Source organism: Cynocephalus volans, chromosome 9 (genome assembly GCF_027409185.1).
Source record: "Cynocephalus volans isolate mCynVol1 chromosome 9, mCynVol1.pri, whole genome shotgun sequence".
NCBI lineage: Eukaryota > Metazoa > Chordata > Mammalia > Dermoptera > Cynocephalidae > Cynocephalus > Cynocephalus volans.
The window spans coordinates 32277165-32291143 of NC_084468.1; the positions used below are offsets into that span (position 1 = coordinate 32277165).

Consider the following 13979-nt stretch of genomic DNA (forward strand, 5'->3'; position numbering starts at 1 on the left):
TCTTGCTAAAACATAATATGTGCAATTCACTTATACCTATGAAATGCAAGCACACTAATACTAAATGACTGCAAAAAATGAAGATGATAACCTTCTCCTTCCCCCATTTTCAAATAAACAGAGGATTATGGCTGATAAGAAAAATATAAACATACTATCATAGGGAGAAACTTCCTGTAGTAATGTCCACGTATGTAATTCCATACATATTTTCAGTAGACATATAATACAAACAATGGATCTGAACATTAATAATAATTGCACTTGGATTACATATGAAATAAATAAGATACTTAAAATGGCTCTCTCCCTAGAAGAAAAGAGATTAAAATACACATATTATAAATTTAATTTTTTAAAATTATCTTCTTCATAATATTTATATTTCTGACATTTTGTTACAGATCTATGTATTGTCAGTTTCCCATATGAGAATATATGATCCATGACTTTATCTTTAATTTTTTATTCCACTGCTATTTCTAATATTAAGTCCAATAGCTGACATACAACAGATACTCAATAAATGATAAACTAGTAACACAAAGTTTTCCTACAGCCCTCTCACCGATTACCCAATCTTTTCAAATTAAAAACACCCAAAGGCACCTCTAATATTAGCAGAACAAAAAAAATTAATATATCTCCTATATACCAAATAAATCGTTTTCCTCTTTTCTACATTTGTAATCTAAATAAATCACATTTATTTAAAGATTAAAGGGTGGAAAAGATTTTTAAATTAGAAATATAGTTAAGAAATTTGTACCTTTTAGAGTGTGAAGGATATGTGTACCTAAGAAGGAATTTGAAGGATTCATAATAATTTGAAGATAAATATGAGGAATAGCAATTACTTTTCAGGCATGTCTAAAATATTACTATAGCATACAGAATGTAAATGAAACTGGACCGTATAGGTATAGATCAAGTTGTTTTTTATTTGCAAATTATTCATAAAAATATGTATTGCGAACAAGCCAAAACCATTTATAACTATGCATAATATAAATATTGACTGGCAGCACAATGAATGAAATAAGTACACACACACACTTTGTACGCATGCCAAAAGAAAGCAAATTCTTTTATATATTGTTCCACAGTTCACCACTTCTAAAAACATGTTTAGGCATGTTGCGTTACTCTAGGCTTTATTCCAGTCTTATAACCTCTGAAAAATACAGAATTTAATCTACTATTTTTAATATATGTATTATAGATTCTTTCAGTATATTATTTAACATTTTTATGCAGGTAAAGGAAGAAAGAAATGGTAAAAGTGTATGATATAGTTTAAATGAGTTTTAGTGGGAGAGAGAATGGCATTTGGCTGAACAGTGACTACACTTTTATTTTTCACTGGTACACTCAGAAATGCAAAGGGCTTTAATTCAGTCCAATCGAGGCACCCCTTAAAAAAATGTAAGAATGATACAATGAGTTCTAGGGGTTGAAATAAAACCTCTGTGATACTTACCATACTGTGTAACAAATGCTATACAGCTGTTCACGATAATGGGAACGTCATTTTTGCTGAGCTGCTGATCTTGTAATGCGTTACCATCTGTACCTGCTGCTTTTTCAATTGCAGTATGCCAGACTGTGAAATCCAGCTTGGTATGCCCATGGATGTATAATGTTCTGTAAAGTTTAAAAAGCATTTCAAATTATAATTTTGCTTTTTTTTAAAAAAAAAAAAACTCTCAGAAAGAAATACCACATGTCCTCACTCATACGTAGGAGCTAAAAAAATAAACAAATAAAAAAAGACAGACAGACAGACACAATAGTTCATTGAACTTTGAAAAGGAGGGAACAGAACTGAGACCACTAGAGGTGGGAAAAGGGGAGGGGGAGGGACGTTAGTAGAAAATTGGTAAAGTGCCACAAAAAATTATCACATTGTGTAATGTTGAATATACAAATTATCCTGATTTGAGCATCACATATTGCACACAGGTACTGACATCCAATGCTGTACCCCACAGATATGTACAATCAATATGTTTCAATAAAAAAAAAAAACTTCTTACTCCAAGACAGATTACCCTTAAACCTACGTAAATGTGATCCTGGCTCACCCATTGTAAGAAAAACTCTTCCTTTACTCTCCATCTACCAGTAGCTCCCTCTCTCACCTGCACAGTCACGTCTCTCCATAGAATAAAGGAAGTTCTTTGAATTTAAGGTCACATCTCTTTTCATTTCCCAACCCCTTTTATTCTGTTTCTGAATAACTGAACCAAAACCATCGTCGCTATCACCAGTGACTTCTAATGGATATCTCTGGCTGTATTTTTGAAGATTTTAGAACTACTGATTATTTTATTTCTTAAAAAGAGGAAAAAAAAATACTATCCAATTTGGCTTTTATAGCACAATTCTTTCTGGATTTTCCCATCTTTCTGGTCAGTTAGTCTCTTTCACAAGTTCACTTCCTCTTTCTACAAACTCCATGGACTCTCCAGGGTCATGTTATTCAGGCCAGTGGTTTCATCTCTCTTATATAAATTGGAAACCCCCAAATCCCTACCTCCAGGCTATAACTTCCTCTTACAAATCAGATCCTCATGTGACTGAAAAGCAAGAGCACAGAGCAGTTAAAAGTGGGAACTGCAATCAGACTTTCCAAACTCAAATGTTAGCTCTGCCACATACTTACTTTCTAACTTTACACAAGTTATCTACCTTGCTTGTGCCTCAGTTTCATTACTGGTAAAATAAGGATAACTGCAGTGCCTAGTTCAGCACTCAATAAATGTAATATTAGTAACTAAGTAACAATCCATAATACTAATGAATATTCACTTTTAGACACCTTCACCTTAATGTGCAACAAGCATCTGGAACCTTTCTCACTCCCCATACCAAACTGCTCCTGGCACAATTCTCCACTTAGCCCACAGGAAATAGAGAATTAATTAAGTATAGATTGGTCTTCCCCCCAGTTGCTGCTATGTGAATTCAGTCACAAAATTCTGTTGATTCCAGTCGCCTGATATATTCACCCTGTCTCACCCTTCTTCCCAACACTGCCTCATTTCAGATCTTCATATTGTTCCTTAAGGTAAAACCCCTCCTATAATACAATTCCTTTCCCAATTCTCTACTCCTCACTACTGCCAGAATGACCTCTCTAAAATGCAAAGCTAATGACATCACTTCTGGATCACTGTCCTTCTACAGCTCTTGAGTTTTCAGGTCTTCATATCTAACCTGCATTTTCCCCTCCAACTTTATCTACCACTCCCTTATACTCAAGACACTCTGAAAAAAAGAAAATCATATCCCTTTGTCTTTGTAATAAATATTTCCTGCTCTTTGGCTGGCTACTCCAACTCCTCTCTCAAAGGTATACTCCAGGTGATGCTCCCTGACATTCTGCCCCGATCTCTCTCTTATGCTTAGTGTGTTATAGGTGTCCCTTCTTCATCCTCCAAGAGTCGCTTTGCCCTCCATTACAGCATCTGTTGTATCTGCGTGAATGTTTTAGTTGCTTGATCCCAAACTTTGCACAGACAAGCAAGAAAAGTATTTCAGTATCTCTAGTCATTAGCATAGTACATGGCATTTAGTGGATACATAATAATTTTAAAGTCCTATCACTAGATATAAAATTTGACTTGAAACATAAATTAGTAACTGATGTACTTCAAATACATTTACACAAAAGTAAAACTATGTAATCTTTATTTAAGACTATGAGAAGGCTAGTTTGTATTCAACCCAAAGCAAAAGGAATGAGCTGCATGAATTCTGGGGCTTCTGTGGTGGGGGGAAGGACATGATGGAAGGGCAGGGGTGTAGCTTTTTACATTTCTGATAATCTTTGCCTCTAATTTAAAAGGAAAAAAACCCTCCCTTTCTTTCCTTTGTTTTCTCTTTTTGAAATGCTCCTTTAAGAAAACAAAGCTACTGACACCTTACCACATTCATTTCTAACATCTTTCTGAACTTGCTGTTAACTACTACTTTTTCACTGACACTTGTGTCTGCAATCCTCATCTCTTGCTTTTTGACATTTTTATCTATTGTTTTACTTTCCACACCAACACAGAAGCCCTGACCTCCTGGTTTTATAATTTTCTTTTCGAAGAATTCTGACACTTGCTCTAATACTCCTGATACACTTTAGCCTTTTTGTTTAAGATTCTTACATCACCTTTAGCTCAAAAGCATGCTATTGCTGGGTATATTTCTCTAAATAAAATGATAGAACTCTGGTAATTCTCTGAGAAATATCGAGTCCTACATTATGTAAATGTCATCAAAATTACATCGTGCTAAGTTCAGGTTAGGCAAACAGAAAAACTTAACATTTTTCTGATTTTTATTTATATCGATTCTTTAACCTGATAATTAAGCTCTAAATATGATGCAAAATTCTTGAAACTGCCTATAAACAACTACAATGGGTGAGTTATTTCAGCAAGCAGTGAAAGAAATCCAAGCTGCAATGGCCCTCCTATAATACCAGTATATATTTCTGCCATTAACTATGAACATTTCAAACTTCAAATTTTCTTTCTAGTCAGAAGAAATCCTGTGATGACAAGTTTAGCTGTCTCCTCGTGAACTAGTGAGGGATGGAATGAGTAATGACAAGTTAACTCCTGACTCAACTTGTCAAAGTAGTGAATCCTAGAATCTAGTGCAGTATATGTTTGACATTTAATAGTATCGGTTCAACAACTTTCCTCTGATGCTGATCTAAACTCCATGCACACTGAATAAAGCATCAAACAGCATATTCAATACAAATGCTCACCGACATTATGACTTCAAGTGTTATCAAACAACCATTTCACATTTCTTGATAAAAATTCCAAGGAAACATTCATTTACATCCTGAAAATCTGAAAAATTACTTTGATGAACTCTAATTACAGAGAAATCAGTTATTCTAATTGTCCATTCCCTAAAGATAAGTTTCAAAGACACGGAAAGAAATATTCCTATTTGATATAATGAATTGAAGCAGTTCAATAAAACCTAGAAACCAAGTCCCAGGACTAATAAAAACAATTCTCCCAAAATTACAATATAATAATCACAAAGTGTAGACAATCAGATTTGAGCCTAGTCTACTGACAAGAATCAAGTGTCTTTGCAAATAATAGAATCAATAAATTTGACTGCATAAAAATAAATTTATTCATATAATGAATATTTTAAACACAACTGAAAAGCAGATAATACACTCCACAAATATGGCTGGAAAAGGTAATATCCTAAGCATTTATACAAAAGTAAAAACAGTAAGTCTTCAACAGAAATGTGGTCATCAAGCCATGAAAAGATAATTCACAGAAGAAATGCCAATAGCCAATAAACAAACCAGTCTAACAAGCAGAGGTATATAATAAAACAGCAATATGTCAAAAGCAATTAATCAAAGATCTAAAATGTATGTTCATCACTAAAGAGTATAACTAGACAAAGTATTCTACAGGATGATTAGATATTCTGAAGAGAGATTTGACAAGATGTGCCAAGAATCTTAAAAAATGCATGTTAACTTTTGACAAGTAATTCCAATTATAGGACTAGACCATAAGCAATAATTTGAAATAAAGACACGATATCTGTTTCTCTTAATATCTTCCCGACCCTCTCCCATGCACATACACACAAACACATGTATTTACCAGAGCATTTAAAAAGTGAAAATAACCTTAAATCCCAACAACCAGGGAAAGGTTAAGTGATTTAGGATACTTCCTTAAATATACATTATATGCTTAGTACAATGAGCACAGAATATATAATTGTATTTATGGACAAATTCAACTATATTTGCCAAAATGTTAAATTGTCTCTGGGTAGAAAACTCATGGGCATTTTGTTTCCTTCTTTATATAGGTCTATGTTTCTTTCAATGTGACAAGAAGCAAATCATATGTCAAAGTTGTGACTGGTCCTTTGAAGGAAAAGGTATTTACAGCCTTCTGAATGATGCCATCTTAGACTACCATCAAGCTTTTGAGCCAGACAACTCGAAATCTCCCTGCGAAGCTTTTTATTTATGGCTGGGAAACTAAAGTTCAGAAAGTATTTGCCTGAGGCCTCAGGGCTAGGAAGGAACAGCAAATGTGAACTAAGATAAGTTTTCTGGCTCTACGTAGTACTAATCTAGTCCACATCCATCCTTTACCTGAAGAATTAGATCTCCATAATTTAAAGACCTGGTTCTCCATTCCAAAAATGCCCATTTGAGAGGTGAAATTCTGATGTATATCTCTCTTTGTCCTTTCTTAGTCTTCTTATCACACAGAGAATCACAAAACTAGGTTTCCTAAACAACTTATCACAAAGGCACATTACTGGAATGCAACTTGAAGTTGACTTCCTAGAGCCACTCATAACAAAAGATCTATTTCTCTTCTTAAAGAAGGAACAGTGTACATTTGCCCTGAAAAGCATCCTGGAAATGTTGGAAATGTAATAAATATAGCTTTAGAAGATAACTTTGGAAACACAGACTGTGTAGTTTTCTCTACACTTCCTAAGCAACCTCCTAAAGCAGAACATACTAATCATCATAGCAGGCTTTTTGTTTTTGTTTTTTTTCTGGAAAAGGATGATTTGTATTATTGCTGCAAGTGTAATCTGGTTATTAGAATTTTTAATGCACTAAAATGCACTCATTTTAAGTGTATGCAGGTACTTTAAAAAGTTCATGGAATGATTCATATTATCTTTTAATTCTATTTTTCCACAAATTTTGAAGTACCCTCATAATCTGAAAAATTTTAACAAATGTTTACACCCGTGTAACCACCACCACAATCAATATATAGACCATTTTCATCACTCACAAAGTTTCTTCATAACTCTTTGCGGTGAATCCCTTCTCCTACCAATGACTCCAGGCAAAACCTGGTCTGCTTTCTGTCACTGTACATTAGTTTATCAGTTCTACAATTTCATATAAATGGAATTACACAGTATTACTCTTTCGTGCTTGGCTTCTTTTACTCAGCACTATATTTTAAAGATTCTCTCATGTTCATAATGTGTGTACCTTTGTAATGCTAATTGGCATTCCACTAATACATATACCACACTCTGTTTATACATTCACTCACTAAAGCCCAGATAGGGTCTTCCCAGTTTTTGACTATTACAAATAAAGTTGATTTGAGTGTATGTGTAGGACTCATTTTATTGACATATGTTGTGATTTGTTTTGAGTAAGTACCTAGGAGCTCATTTGCTCAAATGTATGTACATTAACTTTATTAAAACAAAAAACAAAACCTGCTAAACTGCTTCCCAAAATGGTTGTACCATTTTACAATCCCACCGTATTTGCACTGCCATTTTTAATCTTAGTTTTCCCAGTGAGTAGAATGCTATCTCATTGAGGTTTTAATTTGCATTTTCTTGATATTGAACATCTATTTGTGCTAGTTGGCTACTTTCGAGCTTCTTTCAGAAGTGTCTGTTCTTTATTTTTTGGTAATTATTTTATTGGACTTTTGTCATCTTACTATCGAGTTATATGTATTCTTTCTACATTCTGAATACAAGTGCTTTATCAGACACATGTGCTGTGAATATTTACTCCCAGTGCACTATTTTTTTTTCTATTTTCTTAAAGAACAAAACTTCTAATTTTGACAAAGTGTAATTGAGGGTTTCTTATTTTTCATGTGTAGTTCTAATATTTGTGCCCTTTATCTAGTTTCCTTGTTTTATTACATTGAACCAACAATAAAATGTTGAATAGAGTGGTGAGAGTGAACATCTTTGCCTAATTCATGTATTTGCAAAGAATTTTTCAGTTATATCTAATGTGTTAAATTTACAGGTGTAAAACTAGTCATGTTTCCTTATCTTTTAAAAATTAAGAGGATTCACAGTAATGTTTTCTCTTTTACTCCTGATATTGGTAATTTGCATCTTCCATTCTTTCTTCTAGTTAGAGTTTTATCAATTCTTTTAATGTTTTCAAAGCAAAGTTAGAAGGTTATCAACTTAATTGATCATTTCAAAGAACCAGCTATGGTTGCACTGATTTTCTCTACCTTTTTTTCAGTTTTCCACTTCATTGATTTCTCCTATTATCTGTATCATTTCATTCTTTGTACCACTTTGGGTTTAATTTGCTCTTTTTTTTTTCTAGATTTTTAAGGTAGAAGCTTAGAGGACTGGTTTTAGATCTTTTAATTTAATGTAAGCATTTAAAGCTACTAACTTCCTCTAAGTACTGCCACTCTAGCTACATCACACAATTTTGATATGTTATGTTTTCACTATCATTTGATAAAATATCTCCTAATTTCCCCAATGGTTTCTAGTACTAAGTATGAATTATTTGGAAGTGTTTAATTTCCAAATATTTAGGAATTGCTGTGATATCTATTTTTGATTTAAATTTAATTCGTTTTGGTTAGAAAACATATTCTTACTTTACTCTTTTAAGTTTACAAAAACTTCTTTTATGGCCTATTCAGTTTGTGTTTGTAAATGTCCCACATGCACTTGAAAAATAATATGTATTCCACAGTTGTGGGTGTGTCTATATATAAATTGGGTCAAGTAATTCTGACTCTCCGACATCCTTCCTGTCTTCTGGTCCTATCAGTTAATGACAACCCAAACTTGAAATCTCCATCCATAATTGTGGACTTGTCTATTGCTTCTTTGGTTCTATCACTTTTAACTTCATGTACTCTAAAACTCAGTTATTAGGTACATACATATTTAAGATTGGTATGTCTTCTTGATAAATTCAGACTTTTACCACTAGAAGACGTCCTTCATTTTATCTGATAACATTCCTTGGCCTGGAGTATACTTTGATATTAATATGGTCGCTCCAGCTTTCCTACATATTGTACTTTTAACCACTCTGTCTTTATATTTAAAGTGTGTTTCTCATAGAAGGTATATGTTGTGTCTTTTTTATCTATTATGGCAATCTCTGACTTATAACTGTAGCTTTAGACCATTAAGGTTTAAATATGGGTTTGATTGGATTCACTAAGCTTACTATCCTACTATTTGTTTTTCTATTGTCCCATATCTTCTTTATTCCTTTTTCTTATTTCCATGGATTCTTTTGGATTAATTATTTTTTATAATCCCATTTTGCCTCTCTTGTTGACTTAATAGCAATACCTCTTATTTGTTAGTGGTTGCCCTAGAGTCTTCAACATGTATTTTTAAAGTCTACCTTCAAACAATATTATACTAGTTCACATATAAGAGCCTTAAAATGTTTTTTTTTTTTTCCTTTTTTTCTTTCTTTCATTTCCCTCTTCTTGTCCTTTGTGATACTGGCACACATTCTACTTCTATATATCTTATAAACTCCACAATACATTGATATTTGTGTTTTAATAAGTCAATTTTAAATAAATTCTTAAATGATAAAAATATCATTTAAATTTCTCAAACATACATACATTTTCTGGTGTTCCTCATTCCTTTGCATGGATCTGGGTTTCCAACTGGAACCGTTTTCTTTCCTCCAGAAGAACTTACATTTCTTATAGTACAGATGTAGATTCCCTTTGTTTGGCCCAAAAATATTTTTTCTCTCATTTCTGAAAGATATTTGTGCTAAATAGGGTATTTAAGGCTGACAGCTGCTTATTTGTCTTATGTTTTTGTTTTCAGCACTTAAAAAATTTCAATACACTGTCTTCTAGCTTGCGCTGTTTCTGATGAAACTTTTTTTTTTTTTTTTTTTTTTTTTTTGCAACTGGCTGGTAAGGGGATCCGAACCCTGACTTTGGTGTTATCAGCACCACACACTCCCACGTGAACTAACTAGCCAGCCCAATGAAACATTCCCATTTTTGTCCCCTACATTTAACGTGTCTTTTTTTCCTCCTGGTACTTTTTTTTTTTTCTTGCATCAGTTTTCAGAAATTTGTTAATGATGTGTCTTGACATGGTTTGTCTTTATCCTGCTTGGTGTAGGTTGATCTTAGTACATGTGTGGGTTTATAGTTATAAAATCTTCAAAGATTTTTTTTCTGCTCCCATTTTTCTCTTCTCTCACTTTGAAATTCTAACTACACTTACATGAGACTGCTTGTTGTCCTATAAGTCACTGAGATTCTGATGATTTTAGGTATTCCTTTTTCCTCTCTGTTTAAGTTTTCCTATTTTCATGCCTTCGAGCTCACTGATTTTCTGTAGAGTCTATCTTGCATTAAGCCCATCTATTAAAATTTGCTTTACAGATATATTTTTCAGCTTCAGAAGTCACAGTTGGTTTTAATTACACATTTTTTATCATTATGTTTATAGTTTATGTATGTTTTCCTTTACCTTTTGAATATATTTACAATCTTTCAAATCACTTTTTAGAATTCTTGCTAATTCCATTATCTGTCTCATTTCTGGATCTGTGGCTATCAACTGATTTGTGGCTTTTTCACATCACTAGCAATTTTTACTGCATGAAACACTGTGTGTTGATCTTTGTTTTCACGTCATTTGCCTGTTTGACTCCAGACAACTAAATTACTTGTGGAACAGCTGATCCTTTGGAGGTCTCTTTATAAGCTTAGTAAGGTAAAAATACAGTAGACTTCTTGCTAAGGCTGAGTTAGCCTTTATATTACAGTGTTATCTTTCTTGAGCCTTTACTAAATGCCTTGTGTGTTTAATGAGGTCTGTCTAATCTGATTGGATGGAATTTAAACATATCCCAATGCTGTCTAAGCTCTGGGAATTATTCAATTCACGGCACACTGGAAATTGTTTCTGCTTGGCTTGCTGGAGTTTCACCCACAATTATGCAGATTAGTACTGAGCCAAAGATGTAAGGAAACTCCTATGAAGATTTCTGAAACTCTTTACATATCTTCCTCTGCTTTAGTATTCTCCCCTTGTAAATTCTAGCTACTGCAGACTTTAAACTCCTATTCTCTACAAAAACCAGAACAGTCTTCTTGGGTTTCCCCATTCCCTGTGCCACAGGCAGACAGTGCCTGCAGAGAGAAAGTAAAGGTAATCTTAAGGCTTATCTCATTTGTCTCCCTTCTCTTTATAATCACAGTCCTGGAAGCCTATTTCCTAAAATCTGAAAACAGTTGTTTCATATATTTTGCCCAGTTTTCTAAGTGTTTAAAGTGGGAGGGCAATGTCCCATGCAAGTTATTCCTTCCTGGCCAGAAATGGGAGTCTGGCACATTTTATTTGGTCATTGCACCCATAAATCAACTTTATTTTAGTTTAGAGAGAGATTTTTTTTTTTACTCCTTCAGATAAGAAACTGAGCATAGAAATGGAATTTTAATCAGAAACAGGCAAACACCAACTATAAAGAAAATACACAGATGCAGACACTGTGTCACAAGAATTTTGCAGTAGGAAATATTATTTTAAACAGCTTATTTCTTCTGAAGCCAACATTTCAGTAAACAGCTGCAAGGCATCTGATTCCTAAAGAAAAGCAAGGGCTCCCATTTTTTAATCTCATCTCTGCACACTATAAGATAACTACTTGCAGGTAGAAAATTAGAGACAATTCTGTTACAAGTCTGCTCAAAGTTTTTAATGGTGATACACTGATGGCAGAATGAATCAAAATCCCCATTTTTAACAATAATTTTTAGAATGTTTTTAAAAAATGTCTTCTGTACCTCTTTAAAGGGCTTGCAATCCTTTAACAAGGCAAGTTACAAATTAAATTTAAATAAAAAAAATACTAATATGGTATCAATCTATTTTTCCAGGCTCACTGGCTCATGTTTCTTCCTCAGGCTCTCAAGGTTAAAGCCAGCTTGTACTGAAGTTGTTCCTACCTCATCCTATTTCTCTAAAACAATTATTTCCACCTCTTGGAACACTTCAGTCTCTTAGCCTACTCATTTTGTCTTACAGAAATCATGCCTGGGATTCCAAACTCAGTTAAATACATTTCCCTTTAAAAAAAAAAAAAAAAAAAAAGTTAATTATCTGGTCCCACATATCATGAATGGATCTTTTCATTCTTTTGTACATTTTTCATATCATATCACATTTATTTCTTCATAAGCCTACATCCTCATATATAGAGTTGCTTTGACTAAGTGAAAAAAAGTTTTGAATAATATATACTTTAAAATCCACCTTTTGTTAAATAGCCACATATTCCCTTTATCATAATTCTCTTTAACATAAAATCACTTCATAATGTAAATTTGATTCACCAATTTCTTTTTGTAAAATCTGTGGGGGTGGTGAGAGAAGAGAGTATCTTGTTTTCCTTGGCAACATTCAGATCAAACCATCTCTAAGAATTAAATCTTCAGAAAGTTACAAAAGCAGTCAAGCTTATATTGTGGGCAATCGGCTACTGTTTAATTTGCAATTACATGCACAATTTAGAAACCACTTTAAGATAATTCAGCCTCTGGAGTATTGCTAACATATCAGCTGCTATAAAACACAATTCAAGGAGGAAAAAAGATCATATGGAACAAGTTGACATGAAATGAGGGATCTTAAATATAGGTGTTCATCTTTCAAAGTGAGAAAAGTAGTCTATTCTAGAAGTCTCTATTGATAGAGTGTTTATTCCCCAGTGTTAGTTTCTTTATGTCCGAAATTTGCAATTAAAACTGAAATGCAGTCAGGCTTGGGAATCATCAAGTGCTTTATGCTTTACTATAGGTCAACCAAAAAATCTAAAACAAGCAAAAAAACACACCATCCTTCTTGTTTCTGATAACATAGGAGCTGAGTTCTTCATACTGTATTTAATACAACTAATGACTTTTCAGTAAAATCTTAATAATAGGTGGCTTTGACAAATGGGCATGCAGTTATGGAATGTGAAGTTGATGAATACAGTAGCTTATTTATTAGAAAGAGATATACAGAGAATATGGGTTAAAGTGCAGTAATACTTTTCAAATTCTGTGAAAAGAATGATGAAATCTATTGAACATTTCAGTCAAAATAGACATATGATCTACTGTTCAGAAAAACATCTTCTGACCTTCTGGTCCAAAACATTTGCTGACTAATAATAGATATTCAAAAACATGATTGTTTCCCCCACACAAAGAAGTCCTGACTAAGGCCTAAGAGAAAAGCACAGACTCTAACTCCCAATAACAGCATCAAATAGCATGCCAGGAACCCTTAAGTGTAATCAAGAAAGCTTTATGTTCCAAAATAGTAATTTTTAAAATATACAAAGAATACACATTAAAGCGACACCATCTGGAACACCTTCTGTTTGGAGCTTTTTAGAGCAAAAATGCTCTGTATGTGGAAAATATTATTGCAATATTTTTCTGTCTAAAGACTCTCATTCTATGCATATAGAGAAAATTACCAAAAGACTAAAAATTATATCTAAATAGTGACTGTATACAGTGGATGATTACCAATTTATGAACTTTTCCAGTTCAAGGGGTTCTTTCTCCTTGCCTTTAAGAAACATTAATATATTATAGCACTTTAATCAAAGGTAGACAAAAACAGGGGAAAAGATGTGAAATTAAGTCATTAAATTTATTTATGATTTTCAATTCTGGTTCAAGCTGTTACTAGCTAAAAATAAAGGTTAAAACTTATAGCTGGTTGGTTTCTCTATCTTTCAATTATTCACACTATCACTATATGCCATCAACACAAATAACTGGAAGTTGTTTTGTTTCTAAAAACCACAATTTTATCTGTCATTGACAAATCTACCACAATCTATCTTGCCTTATAGTCATTATTCCCTAAGGGACTAATAGATCAAAAGAGATGAAAAAGAGGGTAAGCAATGAAATTCTCTTATTTTGACATGGTATTGAAACAACTCTTCAACATCCCAGCTATAACTAACTAGCTGTGTTTGAGTACTGAGAAGTACATATTCCCTCCCTTGGTAAATGACCTTGCCATTCACACAGTCACCTGGGCCAAAAGCTCAGGAGTCATCCTTATGTCCTAGTTTGCAAAGCAACTGAAAAACCATCAGAGTGGTCCCTCTCTTGACAGTCCACTACCAGATCGAGAAAGCAGCCAACATC

At 33.3% G+C, this 13979-nt stretch overlaps 1 protein-coding gene across 1 annotated transcript in view; it reads right to left on the reverse strand.

Annotated features, from left to right (window-relative positions):
- ARAP2 (ArfGAP with RhoGAP domain, ankyrin repeat and PH domain 2) overlaps positions 1–13979 on the reverse strand; it is a 162188-nt gene that overhangs the window by 57398 nt on the left and 90811 nt on the right. The window contains exon 19 of the mRNA XM_063108248.1: positions 1481–1644. Within this exon, the coding sequence (XP_062964318.1) occupies positions 1481–1644 (164 nt within the window). The remainder of the gene's footprint in view (positions 1–1480; positions 1645–13979) is intronic.